A 26,302-nucleotide genomic window follows, 5' to 3' on the forward strand; every position below is an offset into this window, starting at 1 on the left:
TACCTTAATCTCATTTTTAAAATATATTTTAAATTCTAATTGTCATGGGAGTTCTCCTTCATTGACCTTTTTATCTCTCCTGTCAGTTGTTTGCTGACTTCATTCCTGAACTTCTTAATGAATTTTTTATGATGCTTACATGTCCATACTGGAAATACCTTTCTGGATGGTAATGTGATTCTAAAATGTCTTCCCACACCTGCATTCTATCGATTGTCTTAAAATTGAGCTGTGTACTGTCTTGTCTTTGCTTTCCAGTGGTAAGTCTGCAGAGGAGGAGCCATAATAATTAGTCTCCTAAGCAATTTTAGGAGTGAAAAAACATCTAATATGATGATTTCAAGCCATTGTGTGATTTAATGATTCCCATATAATAATTAGATGCATCTTCTGGTCTACATTTAAGGAATCTTCAGTTATGTTTTTTCTAAGCTATATACCTTAATGAGGACAAAATGTTCATGTCTTGGTTACTCAAGTGGAGAGACACTGGACTTGCCTGCTCTCATCTCAGATTTCATAGTTGTGGTGCACAACCTTCTCTGACAGATTTCCAGTTAATTGTTTTCATTTTCTTTCTCATGTCTTGTCACTTCTCAGCTTCATTGGTTAGGTCGTAATATACTTGCCTGCAGCAAGAATCTTTTGTTTGGTGTGAGCAGTTTAACAGTGGGAGCATATTAGAAAGTGTAAATGAAAGCATTGTCATATGAAAGATTAAGGAAAGATTCCATCGCAGGCATACTTGTTTTCCTAGGAAAGCTGCTCTTTGTTTTCAAATTTCTTTAATATTTGGCTATTAAAATAATCACATAACAAATACTGGTTATGTATTTTAGAGATTTTTATGCTTGGCTAACATTTAATACCTTGCTTCTGACTGTGCCTGTCCTATGGTCTCAGTGTGTCTTAAATTGAAATTAGAGGAGGAAAGTCTGGAGAACATTGACACATTCTAAGGCAACTAAAAGCAAATCAGAAATTTAAATATCATTATAGAATCAAAAGCATTATTTCCTTAAAGTGATGGGATTTTCCCCTTAATTTGGTCTGTTTCAGAATAGCCATTTTAATTCATGTTGGGTTTTTTAAGAAAGAATTTTGCTTTTGTGTGTGAGTGCTTGCTAGATGGCAGTCAGATAAACTGAGGAGGCTTTCCTAATTACCTCCTTCTGTTTCCTGAAACTCCCTGCTGCACTCTGTTTCGGACTCAGAGTAGAAAAGCATGTGTTTTGATATTGAAATGATAACTGAAAATATGTAACAAATGTGTCTTCTAAATTGAGGCTTTTGCTTGGATATTTTGAACCTACAGGTTTTAGGACACACAGTAGAGGAAGTAAGGTCTAAATAGAAATCCAGGAAGGCTGTTTCTGACAGCAACATTGTGAGAAGTCTCAGGGTGAGAAAGCTGGCGTGGAAGTCACAGAATTATAGATTCATTTTGGTTGGAGATCCACATGTAGAGATTGTCAAGGTCTAACTGAGCATGGTTCTGGACAGCCTACTCTAGCTGACCCTGCTTGAACAGCAGTTGGACTAGATGATCTCCCAGTGTCCCTGTCAATCTAAACAATTCTGTGTGATTTTGGACTAATGCTCTGAACTCCTTTGGATTCCCTAAGAAATATTGCTCTGTTCATTGCAGGTTTGATAATAAATAATTTCAACTAATGTATTATTGCCAGCTGGATAGCTGGTATCACTGGCTTGAGATGTGCAAACTTCCCCTTTCTCTGCTTATTCCTGTAGCCATTAACTGTGTGGAAAGAATACAGCAGAAACAGTGAATCTGGTGTCATGGTGCTTCTTGTTCAAGCCTGTTCACCAACACGTTAACTTTCATACTACCCTTATGTTATACAACAGGCTTTAGTTTCATCTGTATGTAGCAAGTGTTGTGTTAGCTGGGTCTTTCAGTGGTTCCAGCAGTGTCTCAGGGCTGATGGTGTGTGCTGAGCATTCGTGATAGCTGTTGATCTGGTCAAGGATGCCTCTGCTTTTTGGATGCCTGAGAAGCGTTTTTGGCTGGCCTGTTTTGAACAAGATTTCTCTGCAGGTTCTGTGTAAAATCAGTCTTCATTAATAGCTGAATGAGGGGGAAAAGTAGCTTTTTTACAGAGCATATATTGGTTTTGGTTTCATCCTGCTTTCCAGTGAAAAACACATACAGATGTTGCCATCTTTACCTCTCAAATTAGCCTCACTACATGATTAGCCACATTGAAGATATCCTTTTTGGGACTGGATGTTAAGATGTATGGGAAGATGGCCACACTGCCACACTGCAGTGGGGGAATGAGCATGGGCATGTGGGGTGGCCAGGGGAGCAGGAAGCCCCAGTCTCCCTGGGCCAGGGCTGCCACAACCGTAGGGCACTTTCCCTCTCCCCCAGCAGCCACTGCCTTGGATGGGTCCTCAGTGGCTTTTCTTTGCAGCAAATGGACACACTCCTGTGCTGTCCCATAAAGGCTCTTCCCTTATATGTGCGCTATCTCCGTCACTTTAATTATCATCAGTTCAAATACTGACATGAAAGGTGCGAGAGAAATATCCCTAGTAGTGAGTTGTGCTTGAAAATTTGCTTCTCTGTCAAACACGCAAAGGACTATTTGAATGCTTCTTTCCATGGTGCCTTCTGGTTGGCTTTGAAAAATGGTTGAATAAATTTTTAATGCTTTTTTTTCTCTGACACTTTTATGTGGATTTTCTACTCCATGCGGGTTGCTCAGTCATTAGGAGGAGGAGGCATCATTGGCGTGTCCTGGGAGGCTCTGCCAGGAACTGGGTTATCACGCTGAGAGGCTGCTGTGAGTGTTTACCTATCGCAACAAAGGATCTTCTGATGCCATTTTATTATTAAACAATCCTTATTCCTTGCTTGAGCTTTTGGAGGCTCCCAGCAGTCCTGTCAGGCTAACTTTTTGTTACTAAAGATGATTTTGTGCTCTTAGTTTGGTGAGTCAACCAGGCAGCGGGACGCAGGCCAAAGCCTCTGCCATTCTAAGGTGAAGCCCTTCTACTGTGACGTGAGCCAGGAACCGTAGTTGCGCTTCAGGAGTCATGTGCATGCCTTTAGTTGACCCCTCAAGTTTCAACTGCAAAGTAAATTGCTGTTTGTTGTCACTGTAGGGTTCTTTTATGGAAATAGAAATATAATTTGCCTTTAAATGAGAGCACAACTTTGTTGGTGGATTTGGACCACCAAAGCATGTGCCGCACCCGGCTCTGCTCTTTCTACTCTTGAACTCTGTTTTTACGGTTTGTGTGTGTGTGTCCTCCTGTGTGTGTTCCTCATGGGCATTTCTGTCTCTTGCACAAATAGCTGTGTCCCCTCCCAACTCCTTGTGCATCCCCATCCTTCTTGCTGGAGAATTGGGGTGTGAGACAGAAAAGACTTTGACTCTGTGCAGCACTGCTCAGTAAGAAAACATCCCTGAATTATCAACACAGTTTCCAGCACAAATCCAGAACATAGTCCTTTACCAGCTACTATGAAGAAAATTAACTGCCTCGGCCAAAACCAGCACAAAACGGTATCTTATGATGAAAAAGCAATGTAGTGTCTCTCTCGATTTCATAACTATAACTGAATTTATTCTTGTAGGTGTAGCATCTATGACTGTGCCAGTGTACATCGCAGAAGTTGCTCCACCGCACTTACGAGGCAGATTAGTCACCATTAACACTCTGTTCATCACCGGAGGGCAGTTTTTGCAAGTGTCGTCGATGGACTCTTCAGCTACCTCGCGAAGGATGGGTGGAGGTTTGTGAGTTTTCCTTGCTAAAAGCAAAACTGGCATAGGCTTGATTTGGTTGACAGTTATTATAATTCTTGTTTACATATAAAGTGGTCAAACTGTATACTGGAATGGAACTTCAATAATCGGTTCTTGCCAAAATAGATCCATACTGCTTTCACTTAAGCTTAATATTTACGTATGACTTTACTAAACTTTAAAGTGGAAGAGCAATAAATATTCATCAAAATCTTTGAATGATTGTCATGATGTTTATGAAAGTAGCTTGCCTTTTGCATTTAGAATAATTACATGCTGATTATTCAAAGGGCAAATTTCCAGTAAGTATGATGCTGTATGTGCTAAATAGAGGTGAATTTCAAATATTCTGAATCTGAGCAGTAGTAATCTAATCAGAATTGAAGTAATGAATATTGTAGCATAACTTTATAGTTAAAAGTTTATGTTATAGGATAATATGAATCTCTTTTACTCTACTTTATGGAGTAGTATGTTCTTCGTGTAGACATCTCTAAGTGTTTCCGGACTGCAGTCTTATACCTACTGTCTTTGTAGTGATGTGTCATTTGAGAGAGATGACAAATTTCTGTGGCTCAGTATTTCACTTACAGAGCTGACTTGGGTAAAACAATTAAAAGAAATGTGTAGGAGGAATAACTTGTACTATACATTCCAACTCTTGGAAACTTATGCTTAATTATATGTGCTTTTCTTCTGAAACACTCTTGGGAAAGGGACACATGTTGTTGTTGTAGGGCCTTAGATTTCTGTTGCCACAGCTTGGAATCATTTTACTATTGGAACATTGTAGTTTGAAGGATCCTCTCCCTATCCCCAAAAAACTTGAAACGTAATATGTTTATGTTTTTCTGACTCTAAAAGAAGCTGAATAGCGACTTCTAGGTGTGCTGATGTTTGAGGTTTAAGTTAGGAACAATTCAACTGGCACCAGGTACATAGAAGAACTTAGAAGCTGATGTTTTCATAGTGTATAAATAAATACACACCAAAAAAATTAATGTTTTCTTAATGAATTTATGCATTAATTTGTGTGCGACTGAAGGTTCAAGAAGTTTGAGATTTTTACTTTTTGTCCATTTGGTTGTTTCCTTTATATTGTTTGTAAAAAGGTATCACATTTTGACCTTAAGAAAAAGATTACTTCATGCCGATTTTGTTTAATTCTAATTGAATTTTAGGTTTTAGCTTTGCTTTGTGCATTCTGGGTACTATATAGCTCAAATGAAAATAGCATTTTGCATTTTACGTGAAATTCTTGATGACCTTTTCATTATAATGCAGCTGCATTCTCTGGCAGACTGTATGTCCACTTATGGAGAATTGACAAACAGCCTTCACTGAAAGAAGAACTTAGTTTCATAGACTTACAAATCCCTTTTTGCAGTTAAAGAATTACACTCAGTTTTGAGAAAAGTTACTGGCATGCAGTAATGCATTTCTAAGTGAAATACAAACTGAATTATTTGATCCTTGATGCCAGTTATGTAGTAGTTGCTTTATTATTTTAAATAAACTTAATCGTAATAATTTGCTAATGTAATGGCTCCCTGTTCATGTGGCTGGGTGGGAGAAACAGAAGAGCAAAGATATTTATTTAGAAATGAAGCTCTGAGTCACAGTTACTGTTAGAGGCATTGTGTACTTTCTGGTCAGGCAGATTTTTGAGTTCAGGTTACCTCAGTGGTCAGGGATTCAGCTGGAGGAAGCTTTTGTGGATATGTCTGGTTTTTTTCCTCATTAGTGCCCTGACATTTGGGAGGTGAGGATGTGGTTTTAATCTGTGTGTTTCGGTATGTTTCAGCATATTGAAAGGAAAAATACAAACAAACAAAATATCTGACAAGTACTGGTCTTACTGGAACTGTGTTTTTTGCTTAGTTGTTCAGGTAAACTGAGATAGATTCCCTAGCTCAGAAGCAGAGTGCTAGGCTGCTTCGGAAAAGATCAGTCCTAGAGCCACTGTTTTGATATAGAACGTGTCAGATGTTTCCAAATCAAGCAGTGACACAAGGAAGTTACCATGTTACTTTGTAAATGTATTTAATTAACATGGAAGCTGGGTGGAAGGTAATAATCATTGTCAAATGCAGATTTTATCTTTTTGGAAAACACTGTTTTTGTATGCCATTATACCTTAAATAGAAATGAGGCCCTCACCAACTGAAATGCTGCACAACTATTCTGAGAACTTCTGCATTGGTGTAACTTATTCTTCTGTTTGGAACTAAAAAACCCTGATCTGCTATACTTCAGGCCTTTTAACCTCTCTGAACTGAGAAAATTAAAAGTTAAACCTAGAACCTGTGGATTGAGTAAGAGTGGAAGTTTGGGTATTTAATCAGATCAGTGTGAGATGCTGAGTATTGAAAATCTCCAGTGATGGTCATTTTCATTTTGCAAGACACCTTGTTTAGGTACTCAGTCACTCTTAATGGGAAGAATTGTTTTCCCTCATCTTCAATCTGAATTGTCCATGTTGCAACTTGTGACTGTTGACTCTTGTCCTTTTACAGGGTACATTTGAGAAAGTGTCTCCTTCTGTGTGAGCTTCCTTTTAGTTATGAAACATGCAATTAGGTCTCCACTTGATCATCTCTTTTCTGGGTAACACACACCCAGTTCTCTCAGCCTCTTATTTTATGTCACACTCTCCAGATACACAACCATCTTGGTGATCCATTGCTATTCCTGGTTTGTAGCTTTCTCTCATGTTGGTGGTCCCCATTCTCCAGGCTCAGCACCGTGTGCTGAGTAGAGAGGAGCAATTGTTTCTGCATCTGCTGGCACGTGCTGGATAACTTTTACTAAGGTAGTAATGCTGTGTTTTATGTATGTGCCAAGTACTGCTCTGCTGGATGGAATGAAGTCTGACTGTTGTCAATGCATTGTGCAGAAATAGGCTACCACCTCAGTGCTGAGGTATCCCGGTATTCTCAGCTGCAAGGCTGGAGCTGTTTATTGGGGACAGTGTACTTGTCTGTCCTCAGCTAGTTTATTGCAAGCTAAGGCTGGTCAGGGAAGAGTACAAATGGTCTGTAACCTGGAAAGAGTGGTCAGCAAACTCACGGAGAGAATTCACAAATGTTCCCTCCTGAGTCATTACATATAGGAAGAAAAATTACAGCAATTACTGTATCTCTTTGTGACTGAATGGCTAAGTATTGGAGTGCTGCAGAAAAACAATAAGGAGCTTTACTTTTTCTTGGCTCTTGTTCTTGGAAATGCTGGATATTAAATTAAAAATAAACCAAAGAAAACAAATATTTAACCTGACCCTTATGTCAGATTTGCTTTATAAACTCTGCTAATGCCATCTTAATAGTATTGCAGCAGTATGTCAGAGAAGAAGAAATGTTACAGCAGACTTATTAAATTTCATGCTGGATTTTTTTGGGTCTGCTAGACATCTGGCTTCGAACGCAAAGTCTTGTACTCTGTATAGGAAAGAACTATATTAGATTTCTGGAAGCTGGCTCACTGCATGAAATGTCTAAAATTGCCTGCTTTTACTCTAAATTGGTTATATCAAAATGGCTTGATCTGTAAATTGCTTCAGCTCTTGAACTTGCAATGGATGTACACTCTCAATGTTTTCCTTTTGGCCTGCTCCTTCTCCTCAACTTTGACCAGAAGTTTGTGTATTGGAAACTAACTTTAGTGGGGGAGCACTTTCTGTACATTTCTTTTTTATCTTGCCTGTGATAAACAATCCAATAGAGTCCAACTGATAGCTTTAACAGCCTTGGATCAAGCTTTCAGGAGTCTCAATTGATTTTGCCTCCTAAGGTGATTGCAGGTACCCAGCTGCTTACTTCTAGAGGCTCTGCTGCATGTAAGGGACTCTGAATCAGAGTTTTGTAGGAGCAGAAATTGAGTAATATGAGTCTAAAGGACTAACTCTGTTTACGTAGATGCATTAAAACATACTTTTGCTTCCAGTTTGACGGAATACAGCAATGGTGTCCTTAATCTCTATGGGTTTGTTTTACTCTTCATTTGAAACAGAAAAGGCTTTCTAAATGCCACTCCAATGAAGATATTGAATATACAATTTGGTGAGCTTCAGTGGTGTATGTGTACAGGTAATTCTGTATACAGCTTCCAAAATGTTTGTGGAGAGAGAAGAGCTTAGAAAGAAATGAGGACATTAATGAATGAGAACAGTAGTGAATGAGGCATGAGAAAATTAGTGAATTAGTGACACAGATATGTTGGCTGAAGACTACTCAACTAATAAGCCTTCCACAAGCTTTATGTTTTTAATTTATTTTCTTCCTTATCCTTTGCTTTTTTTAACTGATGATGAGCTGTACCCTTCTTAGAGTGTTACAAAAAAAGAGAGTTGCTTACAGAGCTCTTTCTAGAGCAAGATTTGCTTATATGACTTTCAGAAATTTTGGCTGGATTTAAGAAGGACTTGAGGATTTAGCTTGGGGGTGGGAAGACTGACCTGGCATGCACATCATCCTGGGATGGCTATCCTCTTTGCATTGCCTTTTGGGTGTTCTTTTCACCATTCTCCAATTTTCTGCCAGTTGTACTGCCCACATTTTTCTTTGGTAAACCCACAAATGCCTCTAAGAAAGTATTTTTCCATTTTCACTCAAAATGCATTTGGACTTGACAAATACATTTGCTTCGTGGCCCCAAAACAGGGTTTTCAGTAATGGTTGTGCTTTCTTTCTTACTCTATCAGCAATCTCATTTCATAGCATACTTTATAAAAACATCCAGGTGAGAGACTGCTGATTCACCTGTGTGCAAACATGTATCCTGGGGTATGAAGAGAGGAGCTAGAGGAGAGATTAGCAAATCTCCTTAATCTCCTGACTGATGTCGAGGTGTGAACCTGTTTATGAGTGCAGGCTATCTCAGTATTCAGAGGGGCTGGTTTCTCAAGGTGTTTTGATGGTTCTACCTACAGATGTGAAAGAATGTACAGGTGACACCAGCTCTGTTTAAATTCCTTAATGTAAGTGAAAAGAATCTCAGTGAAGTGTAAATGGGAAAATGTCAGATTTAAAAAGCAGAACAAAATTATACATTGTTTCACAATTCTTATTATCTTGTTATCTGAAAAGAAAATTGTTATCTTTTCACAATTCTTGTTATCTTGTAGACTTCTATTGAAGGAATATAAAAACGTGGAGTGTATAGACCAGAACCACCCATGAAAATTGGTGGTATGCTTGTTTTCACACTCTTATCTCACTTTAAAAGGATTGAATAATGGTGTCCCTGGGTGTTGTCACAGGTGTCAGTGCTTATCCTTCGAAGTATAACTCTGCAACCAGTGGAAATTCTTTGTTGAGTAGAGAACTAGCCTTAAGGCTGTAAATAGTAACCCCCTGGGCATCTAAAATACAACTTTGATTTAAAACCTAACATTGCATCTGAGTGATGATTTAAAAGCAGACTCTAGAAGATCTGGTGTAAATTGCTCTGTTGGTGAAATTGTCTTTTTTCAGTGTTACGCTTATAGTCAGAAATTTTCAAAAATAAAATGACCACGTGTATTACTGACCATATTATGCATTTGTGGTTTTTGTCTGGTTTTGAGGTTTGTTTTTTGCACATGTCTGTGAAACAATTCGCTGGATTTCAGTCTTGTTTTTGACATCAACAATACCCATTTTTTCTCTGTGCATTTGCTTTCTCTTTCTGTTGATTATGTTCACTGAAAGGTTTATCAGTTTCTAAACTAGTGAAATTTCAGGGTTTTCATTTAGTCTGACTTAGTGTCCTCAGGACTAGTGACCATAGGGTCAGTGGTGGCAGAATAGTCAACATGTCCATCAGATTTCCCGGAAATGAAAGAAAGGGTTGTATTTTCTAAAATACTTGCAGAATATATGATTCTTGCCCCCTTAACTTACAGTGAGGAAGAATATGAAGAGAGGAGGGTTTGATCTGTAAACTGCAGTTTTAGTAGCTGCTTATAGCATGTTTTTGTAGGCAAATAATAGACATTTATGTATTTGCTTATTTATTTCCAGGTACATGCTGGGCCTGTCGGCTGTTCCAGCAGTTATACAGTTCCTTGGATTCCTGTTTCTGCCTGAAAGTCCCCGCTGGCTCATTCAGAAAGGCCAGACTCAGAGAGCACGGAGAATTCTGTCTCAAATGCGTGGCAACCAGGCCATCGATGAGGAGTATGACAGTATCAAAAACAACATTGAAGAAGAAGAAAAAGAAGTTGGAGCAGGTATGCTGAGTGTTTGCTGACTTCTCTATCAATAAGGAGATAAAAATCAGAAGAAATGTTGAAGCTGTAGCCTGTGGGAACTTGATATTTTGCTTTTTCTTGTCTGTTTTGCTGTTTAAGTATTCCATGTACCGGTAGCTTCAAAAATGAATAGGTATTTCTATGATCCTATAGTTTTAAATTAGGTTCTGATTTCTTAAGTGAGGAAAAAGTAAAGTTGTGCAGCATTCTAAGTTTATAATACCTACACTTATGTGATATTATACAAAAAAAAATTCAGTTTAGGAATGCACATCTCAAAGAGTGAAAATAAATAAATAAAGTTAGGTTTCTTTCATCAGTGGAAAAGGACAAACAGACACTAGGGAGGTCAAAATGCACTGTACATGCCTGAATTATCCAGAGGCCCCTTCCTAGCCAACAGTATTCTAGTCAAGAAGCCTTTGAAAGATGTACAAAACTAGGCCTGTAATACAGAGATTCTGTTTCAGTAAAGGCAACTTTTGAAAGTCCTTTTGATCTGCTGCCAAAAGAACAGCATCTAAATCAAATCCTTTTTTTCATTCTTTTGTATCCTTATACCATATTTGCTCAAAACTTTATTTACTTATGAAACAAGATTACCATTTGATTGACTTTCTGTACTCCACGTGTTTTTTCTTTGCTTTCTGCTGAAAGTGTTAAGTTGGGAATCTCAAGTAAGGCTCTTAGGTAAAACCATCTTAATTCTTGCTTCCTTAATCATTGATAGGAAAATACTCTAACTTCTCAGAGAGGGTGGAAAGAAAAATCAAAGTTGCTTTGCATCTGTGTACATTGAGACTCAACATCTTGTAATACCTATTCTCATTGCCTCATTGAGTTTAAACCTTGTAATAAATAATTACATGTCTGCAAAAAATTATTTGACACATAATTGAAAGGATTTTCAAAATTTTCATTACTAGTGTGAAACAGGGCTGGATTTTTCCCCTCCCATTATGTTTTTGAGGCTTTGGATACTTTTTTCTCCTGAGTTCTTTGAGGGGTGGAAAATGAAGTTCACTGAAGCTAATTTGATAAAAATGACAAAGTGGATATTCATAGAATAGCTTGGGCTTAAGAGTCCTGTGCTAAGGTTCTCCATCCTAATTAAGGCTTGGACTGTTCAGTTCTGTGTTTTAGTGCTTCGTAGAAGTAAAAGGAACAGGCATTTGGCCCACCCAGTTCCCTTATTTTCCATCACTGGGCTATAGGGTATGACCTTTTTTCTCTAAATCTTTCGTCATGATGCTTTGTTATAATTGTGAACTAAATGTGGTGTTGCTGGTAGGACTGACTTGGTTATTAAATCAGTCCTCTATACATTTGTAACTTGGACTGGCAACTAATTACGAGGTTGTTTTCTGGGATGTGCAAGTCTCTTGTTTTCCCCTGCACTCTCTCCCAAAAACTTATTTTATTTCTGGAGTTTGGTTAAATCAAACACATTCCTAGGAGGAAGCTTGGTTACAGAAAAAGTGTATGCTGTCTTGTTGGTTATATTGCTTAGCAGACAGCCTTTAGATAGCTATGGTCACTCTTGGTTTTGATTATAACTTCATTATAATTGCACTTCATCTCATTTAACCCAAGTTCTTCTTTGTTATAAAGAGGTATGTTTTGTGTCAGCATCAAGACATACATTGTTTTTGTTACCTTTCTGTGACTTACAGGTGGTATTTACGAGTGGTGTTAAATTGTAATTGCTTTCATGTCTTGAGGAACTGTCCAGATCCTCAGTATTGAATTTTGCAAATGTAGTGCAAAAGCAGCTTGCTGTTCATGGTTTCATTTCCAGGTTTTCAGGTATTCACAACTTAAATGTGTGCTTCTGCAAAGACTTTGCTTTTCATTTTACTATGGATATTTTAGTTGCAGGGTTTTTTTGTTTGTTTGGAATTTTTTATATGTATTGCTCTAATACTTTCTTTTATTCAATTCTCCTATTTTTGGCAGACAATGTTTTTAAAACGCTAGTTAATAGCAATGACAAATGAATGTAGTAATTCCTGTCAGACACTGCGAACATCATTCCAGTTTCACAAAAAACTTTAATGACCCTAAACTGACAGAGTGTGTTTGTGACATTCAAGGAGAGATGACTTTGCAAATTGAAAATAATCTGACTTACTTTTAGGTAAAAGTGCCTTTTCCTTTCTTATCTTCTTCTTTCTTGGAAAAGAACAGATGTTCTTTTTCACTGATTGATACACAAACATCTTTGCCAGCTCCTTAGGGCATCAGTTTCTAAGTGAAACTAAGCCTGTGTTTGATTCCTTTTCTGCAAGGGAGTAACAGAACGTGGCCGTAACATATTCTCCAGTCCCAGACTGAAAAACTGTAATGCCTTTTCTAACTGTTTCATCAACTATTCCTGTCACGGAAGAATGAATCGAAGGGAAACTTCATCTGCGTTGTTTAAACTACCTTAAAGTTTGTGTTTAATGTGTGTCCTAAATCCATAGAAATTTATTGCATTTTTCACATGGTCATCAAGTAGCTTCTGTCTTCAAAATAACAAAAAGGCCTTCTGCAACCAACTTTTGCTTCAGAAGTCTTTTGTACTGGTATGGGATACCTGTTAAGTGAATGATTCACATTTCTTTATCCTTTCCAATACATGCAGTCAAATCAGCGCTGCTGGTGCCGCTTAGCAGCTTGTATTTTTAGCATTTTCAGGTTGGTATCAGGAAAATAATGTGTCTTTTTGACAGACACTTTCCCCATGACTAGTTATGCAAATGACGTTTTTTCTGGCAGTCATGGATACTGCTTTTGTGGGCTCTATTCTGTACTCACAGTGTGACTTTTGGTTTTGTAACCTTGCATTTTGAGAAGCGAAGGGGAGGGCATTGCATTCTCCAGTAACATTGTGAGCCAAGTCAAATCTTGGTCAAGTCCAGCTCGGCATCATCTGCTAATGTCATTGCCCTCCCAGAGGGTGGGGCTGTAGTGCAAAAGCGAGACAGGAAAATTAGAAGGACTAATGAGGAAGATTTTAGAAAAAGCAATGCAGGTAAGCACTGACACAGGAGCTTAATAGCAATCAGAGAATGGTTAGGGCTGGAAGGGACCTTAAAGGTGATCTAGTTCCAACCCCCCCTTCCAAGGGCAGGCAACCTTCTACTTTACGAGGCTATTCAGAGCCCCATTCTATCTGGTCTTGAACAGCTTCAGGGATGAGGCAACTACAACCTCTCCGGGCAACCTATTCCAGTGCCTCCTCACCCTCAGAGTAAAGAATGTCTTCTCAAACTCTAATCTAAACCGTCCTCCTTCAGCTTAAGACCTTTCTCCCCTATCCTGTCCTTAGATGCCCTTGTAACAAGTCCCCCTCCAGCCTTCTTGTAGCCCCTTTTACATATTGGAAGGCTGCTGCTCTAAGTTTCCTCCAGTGTCTTCACTTCTCCAGGCTGAACAGCCCCAAGTCTTTCAGTCTGTCTTTGTAGGAGAGGTGCTCCAGCCATGTGATAAACTTAGTAACCCTTCTCTGGACTCATTTCAACAGGTTGACATCCTTCATGTGGGCCCCAGAGCTGGATGCAGTACTCCACGTGGGGTGTCACAAGAGCAGAGGAGAGAGGGAGAGTCACCTCCCTTGACCCGCTGGTCAAATCTCCTTTGATGGAGCGCAGGATACCACTGGCTTTCTGGGCTACAAGCATACACTGTTGGTTCATGTCCAGTTTTTTGTCCACCAGCACCCCCAAGTACTCCCCAGGGCCGCTCTCAATCCATTCTCCACCCAGCCTGTATTTGTACCTGAGATTGCCCAGACCAAGTTCAGGACCTTGCACTTGGCCTTGTTAAACTTCATGAGGTTCACACAGGTCCATCTCTCAAACCTGTCGAGGTCCCTCTGGATGCCATCCCTTCCCTCCTGTGTCTTGATTGCACCACAGAGCTCAGTGTGATCAGCAGACTTGCTGAGGATGCACTCAATCCCACTGTCCGTGTCGCCAACAAAGGTGTCCCAAAACTGCCCCCTGAGGAGTGTCATTCATCACTTCACTTGGACATCGAGCCATTGATCGCAAATCTTTGAGCGTGACCATCCAGCCAGTTTTTTTATCCTCCAAGTGGTCCATCCATCAAATACACGTCTCTCCAGTTTAGAGACAAGGATGTTGTGTTGGACAGACACTTTGCACAAGTCCAGGTATGTGGCTTGTGTTGCACTTCCCTCATCCATCATTGCTGTAACCCCATCACAGAAGTCCACCACATTTGTCAGGCCACGTGTATAGATGAAGTAGCTTGTGCTCCTAAGTAAATTAAAGGGTGGGATTTGTGATGTTAATTCTAAAGCAAGTACTTGGGAGTGAATTTAATGTAGTCATTTGTGCATAACAATAAAGCTGTCTACCTAGCACACTTTTTGTAAAATTTTTACTAGCTACCAGTATAGTGATAATTTCTGACTGGAAAGAAATCATTATAGCATCCAATGGAGACATTTTAAATAGATCATTGATTTCCCCTATGTTTGACAAGACTACAATGATCAGTGCAAATCATAGAAAGGTATCAGTTTTTACTGTCTTTCTGGGTGAAAGTGTCTGCAAACTGCATGGCTTTTCCTCACACCCCTCTGTGTAGCTGTACTGAGCTCTGGTGTGCCAGGATACGTGGTATTTCACACGAAATCAGTAGTGATGAGTATAGTACTAACTTAGCATCTTGATGAAATGAACATCATTTGCATTAAGACTAGACATTTATTTTTGTGTAGATGAAGGATGTGTAACTATGAATCATGATTACGGTAGGGGAGCAGTGTCATCTCCCCCAGTCCTATTTATCCCACATTTCTCTAACCCGTGAATTAGTGCTGAAATTCTTGACCTTATCTGCTATGTTTGTGGACTTTTGCCTTTTATTTGTAGTTATCCATGTACACGTGTCAGCTTCTGATCATGAAGATGTCTTCTTTGCGCACGTTATGTTTACTAATTCTGGCTGTGTAAAACTGCTGGAGCTCAGTGGTGCATGGAACTGTTCTGCTTCTGTGAAATTCACCAAATCATTTATAAAATTGATCATTACAATGTAATATTGTTTAACCTGTCGTTTTGTGTCTGTACCAGAATGTTATGTAATGGGCACTGCTTCTAGATGAGACATTTTGTTTTGTTTTCATTATTTTAATTCTTTTTTTTTTTAAATAGCCAGGGGGTTTTGTGACAGCAATAAAAATGTATTCATACCACTCTTTCACTCCTGTAGGCTTGACTCACTTAACTTGTTTTTCTGTATTTCCTATTGGATCAGTGAGTCTGTCTCCTTTTATATGTTTGTATTTCCCTGTTGGAGATAAATTTGTTATGATATAAAGGTAAAACCACGTCATTGCTTTTAGGTTTCAACTCATAATTTTACCCAGTTTACTGTCACTTAAAATAGGACATTATTAGGCAGGAGATTGGGACCCTCAGTTCTTCCTGGTTCCAGTGTATTTCTTGCACCTTTTCTTTATAAGTAATATTTTAACCTGTCAGTATTCTTGGCTAGGACTAAAAAGCTTACAGTGTTTTCATTCTTAATCATAATTCTCTCCTCATATCTGGGAGTCATTTTTATCCTAAGGCCATTGCCCAGCATGCTTGGTGTTGAAAAAGAGAGAGACATGCTTATTATTATTGAACATCAGCTGGAATCTGATTTAATGAAACTTGGTAATACGATGATGCTCTGGTAGGACTGTGCAGATCTCTGAATGATGCCACTTCCACTAAAATCCTTATGTGAAGTTAATTCTTCTTTTATGATAAGTGGCTTTTGTTAGCTGTAACCATGAAATTAGATGGAAGACTTTGGGCAAAAGGAAACAAAGGATTTATTGAAGAAATTCCCAAATCAAGTATGGTTGGTAGTGATGTCAGCCTGAAATTCTTACTTGTGACAAAACAAATGCCAGGGTCACTTCCAGGTGGGTTTTGCCTCTAGATTTTGTGGGAAATGTGGCCAATGCAGGAGGTACTTGAAAGTGATGTCTAAGTTTTGTTCCTGTATTTTAGCAGTTTAACATATTGAAGTATTATTTGTCTGTTCCCTTAAGAACAAAAATTCTTCCTGTGCATGTTTCCATTGGAATTTATTTAGAGTTGAACCCATAAAAAAAAGTACTTCTCTGGATAATTTAAAATCCATGCAATGCAGACAAATAAAACACGGAGATCTTGAGAACATTTGATCTTGAGAAAGTGTACTAATTAAATTTAATGTATGATCTGATAACAAGAAAAAGTGTTCTACAAAACTTGGCAAGGAGTATTGAAAGTATGAATTACTGTGTAAAACAACTGATAAAAAGAGATAAGATTTTTGGTTCTCTTCCATCCTTAAAGTCTTTTAAAAGGCCGACTTATTCTTGCAAATATGACCTTTGAGAAATATAATGTATAAAAAACATTATTGTTTTTTGCCTTGTATAGAAATATGACTGCTATATTTTAAAAATAATAGTTTGTTTCTAGTATCTTAGAACTCTGGTTATACTTCAAGGATCCTGCTGTCAGTGTGTTTACCTGGCAGGGTGTTTCGAATCAGTCTTGCTCCAGTGGCTTATGACCAAAACGAATCCCTTAATCTTCCACCTCGGTTTTCAATGCAGTGACATAAAATGAATGTTTATCTGGAAATGGTGCTTAATTGCCCATCTGAAGAGCACTTTCTTCCAGTTAGATCGATTCAGCTGTATGGTTTGGAACAAACTCTTCTTTGCCTCAAGTCCAGACTGATTTCGTGTGTGGTAGTCCTAAAGGGCAGGAAAAGTAAAACTTGGTAAAACTTCCTCTAAGTATAGAGAAGCACTGAAAGGTGGGACAGTTCGTTTCAGTTTTGTGTCTTTTCCCCGCCTTTAGATTTACCATGAATTTTCTGGAAGTAGAGTTAGCTTTCCACTGACAGTTTTATTAGCTTTTTATTAGTTCACAGCTTCTTAAGCCTACAGAAAATTCAACCTACAGGTCTGGAAAATAAAATGAAAAAGACTTCATTTCTTATCCATTCAACAATAAATTTAGGTTTCAGAGTGGAAAAAGTGTTTGAAGAGTTTGCAGACTAGTGATTGACATCCCTTCATGAGAGAATGTGATTCTTCTGAATCAAAAACTGTCTAAAATAAAGACCACGAGTAAAAATTCAGTCATGTCCAGGGGAATAGGAATTTGTAACTTGTGCTTGAAAAACAAACAAATCTCTGTGCTCCCCCCCCTCCAATTTTAACTATGGTAGTTTATTTTTATTTCTTAATATGAGCAGCTAAAATTAGATATTTTTGGCTGGCTGTCATGTATTATGATTATCTCTGTTTCATGTTTATTGTCTGTAGGGATGGCTGCAGTACTTAAAATTTATATAAAAGTATCTATATATATTAACACAAATATGTTTGTATTGTATTTGTTTTTGTATTTAAATAAGGTAGTCCAACTGACTTGGACTAGATGAGTTTCTAGAAGCTAATGGCCTTTGACCCCAATTTCTATGCCTTCTCAGGGCTCAGTTCAGCTCTGGAAAGCAATAAGCTAGACACATTTCTGGGATTTTCCAGAAGTAATGCTTAGCTGTATAACTTGGCCTGTTATTAAAAATCTTCTGTATAATAGCACAAACTTTAACCAGCATTTTTTACTTTATGCATTTACAGTAGTTTCTTCTCAGCAAGTCAGGGGAAAAACCCAAAAATAGTGTACCATGTGATGAGATTTTGGGAACACTGGACAAAAGATTCCTGGCAGAAGTGAACTTGAAGGGCTTGGGGGGAATAATTTTGGTCAACAAAACCAAAATGTGCATGACATAAGTAATAGTAAAGGAAACAGAAAAGATGAAAAGGGGAAAAAACCCCAAAAAATCGCTGAAGTAGGTGGGTTTTGCATTGTTGGGAGGCAAACCTATTCTCATTCCTTACTCAGTACAGAAATGGGAGGTACAGTGAGAGGGGGGAGACACCTGTTTATTGTCCATAACATACATGGTGTGTTACATGGGGAAGGGAGCCCTTGAAAGCAAACTGGGCCTGGGGGAGAGAGAAACCTGTGTTGGTAAAAGCTAATGGTAGGATTTTAATGCTGGGAATAGGAATAAAAGGGCAGAATACATCTACCTAAGGGAAAGTTACAACATTTAGCTTGGCTTAACATGGCTTGAGGTGTCTGGCCACATGCCAGCCTTGCCAGTGATGGCAGCCCGATAACCTCTTCCAGATTTTGGCCTGAGGGCTTGTTGCTGCTGCTGTGCTCACCAGGCTCACCACTTTGGTTTGAGAGGGCCAAACCAAGACTCTGAGTCTTGGAGTCAGTGTGCTGGACAGCAGATTTGGCTTGAGGTGGGGTTCCTACGGCATGGTAGCTTGGTTGTGTTAGAAATGGGAGATGTGAGTTTGAATTCCCTGCATTCTCTTGGGTGAGAGATGGGCACACACTTGCCTTCACAGCAGCATTTGCTCTTTGGGGCTTTGTTTTCTGGTGTACTTGTTTCTCATCCAAAATTGTGGATCTACTTTTTCTTAAGGAGTGATAAAATTACAGCACCTCTAGAGCTGCTAATGGTATTCAAGAGCTCCGTTAATTAGAAAAGGAAAAAAAGAAGAAAAAGAAAGGAAAGCCTGGTTCTTCATCATTTCCCTGCTGGATCCAGCTTCTGCACCGAATACACAATTCTAAGCTGAATGCTCCCACTTGAGCTGCCTGTTTACATGCAAGAGGGATTCAGACAAAATGTACAGTGTTGTGTGAAAATGTTAATGGGTATGGGGGAAAGTTTTTTATAGACTACTGAGGAATAATTATAACACTTTGCTAAGCTTAGTAATATGAGTCTATGAGTTAGCTCTTAGATCAGGTTCTGTGGCAAAAATTGGAGATAATCTTGCAGCTTCTTTGCTCTCCGACCTTGTGAAGATGAGTAGAAACTCAAAAATGGATTTAAGTTTTTTAATAACAATATTTATATGTAAATGTTGCAGATAGGTAGCTGAGCTGTCTTATCCTATTGATCCCATTTTAGCCTTTTCAACATAATCATTAAAATCAAAAAGCTTGCTTTTTTTTTTTTTTTACTAATCTTGTTTTGCAGTCTTGTGTTAATGCAGAGGAACCACATCAGTGCAGAGCTAACTCTTCGTCTGCAGCCTTCTATGTGACAGCTTTGCACAAGGGCAGGACTTGGTCCAGCCAGCAGATGTTAATGATTCTTCAACAGCAGTAGTTTTTCTTTGATTCTGTAGTCAAATGAACACAGTGTTTATACAGCCTGTTTAAATTGAAGTATTTTGATAATAGAGAGGAAAATGGGTTATAAACAGTGTTTGCACTTACTTGTTTTACAGGAGACCATGTTCTTTTGCTACAATCTAGTCAGGCTTTATTCTTTCTGAAAGCCTTCACCAGGGTATTGACTGACTAATTTTTGTCAATCTTCATCTTTTTCTCTTGCCTTCTAAAATAACAGCATTAGGGTTTTTTTATCTCTTCTCCTTTCCAGACCCTTTGTTTTTCTAGCAAACCTGAGGGTTCGGTTCACAATAAGCAGCTGTCCTTGCACACCGCCTGATAGTTAATCTGAAGTATTCACATACTGAACATTTCAGTGAATCTTGTCAACCAACGTGACATCTGTCATAACTGGCATGCTGCCATGTGTGGATGTTTTGTTTGACTTAAGATGGATTTTGAAAAAAAACCTCACAAAACCCCAAACCAAAAATGTTAGTAATTTGTTGCTGTGTTGCTGCTGTGTCTCCCAAGCAATCCGTGCTCCCTTACAGAACTATTTCTGAGCTTTCCCTATGTGTTAAGAAAGCAAGTTGTAAGAAATAAGTGAGAAATGGTGTAGTACTTCCATGTTGACTATTTGAGTAGAATATGTATTTAGGTCTAGTGCTTTTATCTAAGAGATAAGAAATAGATTATTTCTTCACATTAATTCTGTTTCACTGGAGTTTTTACAAGTGGTGAACTGGTTCAGAATTGTGTTTCATTCATAATTTTTTGGACAGGAAAAAGTTAGAATTCTGCTTTGCTTTTTGGTTGTGGGTTGGTTTCTTTTTTTAATAGTATCCCCTAAGGCATTTTGATGCACAGTACCTGTGTAGTAGCGTGCTAGTCTTGCTATAGAACCAAACCCCTAGGAAAGAGCTTTCACCTTGTGTTATTTCACTCGAGAACAGGAAGGGTGAGCACCATCTTTTCCTTTTATCATCTGAATCATAGAATTATAGAATCATAGAATGAGCCAGGTTGGAATGGACCTCTGAGATCATCAAGTCCAACCCTTGATCCACTATGAATGTGTCTGTGGGCTTACTCTTTTCTTGTGGTGTTTCTGTAAGTGAAATACTTTCTAGGAAATTTTTTACACTATGTTGTATTCTGAAATACCACTGGTCTCCTGGAAAACGTCCATGTACAGTAGAGGGGGTTTATATAGCTGAAGTGTTTGTGTGTGTGAGATAACTAATGCTGCATGAATAAGTCACAGTGAATAATTTTATCATTAATTTAGACTTCCTTTCTTCCTGGGAAGACTTCTGGGGAAACTGCAGTTTCTTTAGATATGTTTATTTTGAAAGTGTTAAAGTACTTTGGAATTTTTCTATGTGAAACTGTAACAAATGCATTGCAAACTTGAAATTTTACTGTAAACTCTTTAGAAATTGTGGCTTCACAAGTATTAAACAGCATTTCAATTGTGTTCGAGAAACACCTGCACAAAAAAACCTCTGATTAGTTCAATTAACAAAACAAGAAAATTTTAAAAGGGTCAGTTAGACTGGTCCCTTTCTACCTGTTTTAAGGCTTTTCTTTTGCTGAAAAAAACCAAACCAACTTCCTCCCAATCAATTAAAAAACCCTACCATCAACAATTCCTTCATGAAAAACCATTTATTATTTTCAGCACTATTTTTTTTCCCCCTCAGGAAACCACTATTCTGTTTAACGTCTTTTTTGTGTGAGGAAAGGATCACTGCACTGTTCCTGTAATGGTCAGTTTGTGTATGGGGTTTTTTCTGTGAATAGTCAGAGGACTTGATGAGCCTCATGGATCCCTTCCATCTCAGCATATTCTGTGATTCTCTGTAAATACTGCTACATTTATGAATAATGGTGATTTTGAATTTTTTTTTTTTGTGATTCTGCACATACTTGAGTATTTCTATTTCTGTTGAATAAGAAATAATGCTTTCTAAGCCAGTATAGTTCAATGTCTATGGATATTCAAATGTTTACCAAAAGTCTTATGGAAAATGTTGTTATCTAGTCAAAGTAAGTTATCTCACAGTGCAGCCATGGTGATTTATGAATGAAGAAATAATTTTTTTTTCTTCAAAATTGTGAGTTATATTTAGAATTGTTCTGTAACTAAATGTTGTGGGAGCTTGAAAAATTTCTCCCTTTGCCTGCCATACATAGTGAGTATCCAATTCCTCCCTTAAAGAGTGAGCCTCAGGCCAGAATTTAACATTGGTAAACCTAACACATTGATATTTTTCTCCATGTTTGTTGTAAGGAGCACGTAGAATTGCTAAGAAATTACCAAGAGTTCAAGATACTGTATTGCCTGTGGCTGCTTAAGTATGTTTAATTGTACATTTTGCATGTTTATTCTGCCTTTTCTAGTGAAACCACTGGTTCTGCTGTTATTTTTAATGTAGATTGCAAACCAGGCATCTGCTCTAACACACAGTAGCCTCATTCTGTTGGCTGGTCTGCAGGGGAGGGCTGGTGGCTGTGAGGACTGCCAGCCACTGCCTTGCCTTGTAGAACCGTACTTTAGTACTCCACAGAAACACTGTAGATATTTCCTCTGCTACTAAAAATGCATGAATATATTTGGGTTTTTATCAACTCTGAACATTTTTTGGTTTTTTACGTGCATTCTCCTTGGGGTCAGTGGCTTTAAAGAGAACAAAATACTGTTTTCTTCCATGTGTTCTGATCTGTTTCCCATTACTTACTGAACGTGGAAAGGTTTAATTACAATTATTTAATAAAATGGTGCATGACTGCTCTAAACATTACATTACTATTGAAGCAAAAGTATACTTGAAATTCTATTGATTCAAGAGCATAAATAATTTTAAAGTAGCTCTGTCCTTTTGTGTTTTAATGGAGTAGATTGCACTATTTTCTTTTCATTGAAACATAAATGTTGTATAAATATCTTATATAACACAAACCGCATGTGATTTTTCATAGTATCTGAGGTGGATGTTGCTCACATAAGAGTATGCAAGGATGGATATATAAATGAATAAATTATGTCTACTGTAGTGTATGGTATAGAAAGATGATTGACTCTGAGCCAGAAGACTCCCTTTTTAGTTAAAGCAAACATACGTTTCTATGGCAATAAAAGCAAATTTAAAATGTAGGTGGTTCTGACTGTTGCTAGTCTAAAATAAAGGTAACAGTTCCAGAATAGTTCATTTCATAGCCAAGAAACCCAGAAGATTTTTATTAAAGAAAAATACCTCTATGTTGACCCATACTTAATTTTTAACATTTTTGAATTATGAACTCTTTCTGATATATGTATTTCTCGCCTTCTTTAATTCCTCATTCTTTTTTTTTTCACTGTATGTAACAAAAACAGGAGTCTGCATATAAATGCAATGCAAATCTTTTGTTATTATCAAGCAGATTTAAGCTTTAATGGTGATTCTTACTACCTTTGCATCTTTCGTAATTTGCTGGGACTTAAGATTTTTAATGTTTGTTAAGTGATGATTATTTTTAGTAGTACTCGAGAGACAAGACATAAGAGTCTTGTAACAGAAGATAAATTAAAGCAGTATTTACTGAAGAACACTGAATTGGTGGGGTGGGCAGGGGATAACAAGTTGCAAATAAATAGGGTGGAACGTAATCAGAAGTGTTTATCCTGCTTTAATTAAAGTGCAAGGTAACAATTGAAGAGGTCTGAGACACACTTTCCTTCAAGATTGGATTGTTCAGAGCTTCACGTTTCATTGAAGCGGACTCCCAGAAGAACAATACATTATAGAATATCCAAATACCACCTACTCCTGAGTGAGTGGCCTCAAATTAATCATCCTGCCCTTGTATCTCATAGCATTCAAGCTGTTTACTTTTTTTGATCTCCAGATCTTCCCCAAATAAGCAGGATGGGCTAGAGAATCCAGGATTATCTATGGAATTTGGTTTTTTTGAGAAGGGGAGTATGGGCAACCTAATTCATATGTAAGATTATGTTTTGCAGCCAAAATTTGTTGTTAAAATTTAAGCATAGTGTGTGCATATGTAGAAACCAAATGATATCTTTTTGGTCACTCACAAATTTTGATTTTTTGCCATACCTTGACAGCGACAGAACTTGTCAGGAACCCAAATTGTTCATGTTCATTTAGCAGGATAGGAACATGTGGTACTAGTCCAAGGTTGAAATGGGATCTTTCAGCTGATATTAATGTCAGATATCATTAAATCTTTTGCAGCAACAGACAAGATTTTCTTAAGGTTTTAGCCTGACAATATTTAATGTGAAAATATCAACCTAAATTTGCAGATTCTTGTATTATCCATGAGATACTCATTTCCCTCATCACAGTAAGTCCTCACTTGACTGTCCTTGATAATTCGGATAATTGGTGTTAAGTACTCAGTGTCAAAGACAGCAGATGAAATACCTTGAAAAGACATACAGTTTGTGCCAGCTGGTTTTATATGATATAAATCTGTCAATAGATGCACCAAACTGTGGTTGATGAACGATTTTGTAAGTGTAGAAGTAATGCAAGGCTACGTAATGATAATATTTTGATTTAAAATATTTCCCGATATGCAGTATTAGATGTAAATCCTTGAAATAAACAGAGAGACACATTTTTAAATGTAGCTTCATTTTTTCTGTATTTGAATGCAACTGTAGTGTAACCCAACAGCATTATACAGGGGGTAGAATTTATTTTTTTATTATTTAGTTATTTTGAGGCAAATTTTTTGTATTTTACAAATTTGAGAAGTTATCACTCAGTTTAGTGTTCTGTTCTCATCCGAGAAACATTCCTTACCATCTGCAGTCTGTTGTCTGTTGTGCTGTGTGAGCCTGGCTCCAAATATAAAATATCATCTGGTCTGTATAACATGGTCTTTGACAACTCTTCCCAAATGTGACTGATGGAGGCCAAGATATTCTTTGTTCAGGTGCAGGCAGATCCATTAGAAACATGAATTCTGATAAATATTCATAGGTCTTTCATGGATGTAGATGCATTTTATGAGACCGCAGTTTATAATGGGTATGTTAAGAGATGCTGCATCACAAAAATATATTAAAATAAAGTCTTCTAATATGCTTTGAGTTTATAATTTTTTGCTTCTTATCAGCTGAAACTGGTTTTCACATTCAACTGAGAGTTGTTTTGAAATATAGATTTAATAAACTCTCATACTTCTACCCTGCTGATAAACTTCTTTTCTTCCTCAACTTCAGTAAAGAAATTAATCTGTGAAACCTGTTATATACCTTTTCCTACCTGTATTTTGGAACCTAATGAATCTGAAGAGCAGTGTTTAATTTTAGCTCAGCAGTTTAAAAGCAGATTTCTTTTATTATGACTTGAATAATTTCAAACAGTCCTCTTTTCCTCCTCTGGTTCTTCTTAAATGTATTCATTTTATTTGGTGATAAAATTTCCCCTCTATGTTCTTAATGTTCTTGCAAATTTGAATATTGTTTTATGCTGAAATCGGTATTAAAAACCAATTTTTGTTATATTTTGTAATAATGATATTGAGACCTTAATGTTATATGAAACAAAATTAGGGAGTTCCAATTGTAAGACATAAAGATTGATAACTCTTCATCAATTTTGTATAAATCCTATATGATACTATACTCAAAAGTGTAATATTTTGTTGCCATGGTGATAAGCAGAGTAGTTTTTTTACAGGATTTTTTTGTAGCAGCTTATAATAGTTGAAGTAGCTGCAAAGGGAGAAGTATCATCCACGATTTGAGTTCCATTGAGAATATAAGCCTTGAATGACAAAACTTTTTATAATAGAAGTTACCTTTAGGGTCTGAGTTGTGGTAATGCATTATACCTAAACTTTACCTGTAGAATAAACTTGGATTTAACATTTAAATTAGTTCAAAAAGGTTTTAAATGTATTTGTTTGATTGGGAGAAAAAAATTGCAAATTATTTACTTAAAAGATTTAATTAGATGAAGTATAGACTCTTGTTTTTCTTTAGGGAGTGTCTGTGTGGGTTTTTTCCAGTGATTCATTTTTCTGTGTAGTCAGAGCAGATAATGTTGGGTGTAGCCTGTAAGGGCTGTGTATATTTTTCCCATGTAATATTTCTTAGTAAAAATGTGTCAGAACATCTATTACTACAGCAACTGAACCACTGCTGTGATAATACATCAGCAAACCTTTTGTGTTTGGTGAAGTAGCCCATAATTGTGGGCTAGTAGTGAGCCTGAAAACAAGATAATTTTGCCCTTTCTTCTCTTTTAAAAAAAAACATTTCTTGCTGAACTCTAAAAATTGCACTGTATTGGTGAACTGCTTGGAAACCCAGCATGGAAGCAAACTCCTTAATAGCTCAAGCAAACCACTTTCTCCTATTTTTCCTCCATTTGGAGTGTTTTGGACGGGCTTTAGTTCCTCTTATAGCTCTTCCACTGGTACTGGATAGCCTATAGTTAGTGGTTCTTACATGGCTTCATTGATGAGAGATCAGCGTGTTATATTACAGAAAAAGTAGTTGTGGTGGTGTGATTTCATTTCTGGTAGAACTGAGAATAGACTCAAGGTATCAAGTGCTTTGTCTACAGTACTTTTCTGAGACACAATGTAGTTCACATACTGTAGGTATCACCTAAGAAATGTGCCTACACCATTTGCTATTCACTGTTACATAGAATCTTCTAGTGGTAATAAATCTGCTGCTAAATAATTGTTCCTATCTCATTTACTAAAGCTGATGCAGGGACTCAAGTGACTGCAGGCAGACAGTTGCACATTTGGGGTTTTTTAATTAACATAATGCACGTGTGGGTAGCACCAAAAGAGCATTCAGAGGTTATGTTAGAAGGACATGCAGAAGCAAGGAGAGGCATTCACATTTCTGTGGAAATTAAGTAATTAATTGCCTATAATTCTGTTTATTTGTTTGCCTATGTAGTCCTATTAGTCAAGTCTTGATTCAGCAATAGTCAACAGCAAGTGTCTAGGAAAGAGTAGAAGAACTTGAGCATGTAGGATATTTTACCAAAGTAAAGTATCATAGAATATATGTACACCCAGGAAACTTCCAG

The 26,302-nt window shown here is 37.5% G+C and overlaps 1 protein-coding gene across 1 annotated transcript in view; it reads left to right on the forward strand.

Moving 5' to 3' along the window:
• Window positions 1-26,302, forward strand: part of SLC2A13 (solute carrier family 2 member 13) — a 148,685-nt gene that overhangs the window by 22,194 nt on the left and 100,189 nt on the right. Inside the window, 3 exon segments of the mRNA XM_050325107.1 lie at window positions 3,608-3,709; window positions 3,712-3,766; window positions 9,779-9,987. Coding sequence (XP_050181064.1) covers window positions 3,608-3,709; window positions 3,712-3,766; window positions 9,779-9,987 — 366 coding nt within the window.

The sequence above is a fragment of the Myiozetetes cayanensis genome, unplaced genomic scaffold (genome assembly GCF_022539395.1).
Source record: "Myiozetetes cayanensis isolate MyiCay16 unplaced genomic scaffold, myiCay2020 scf3, whole genome shotgun sequence".
Lineage (NCBI taxonomy): Eukaryota > Metazoa > Chordata > Aves > Passeriformes > Tyrannidae > Myiozetetes > Myiozetetes cayanensis.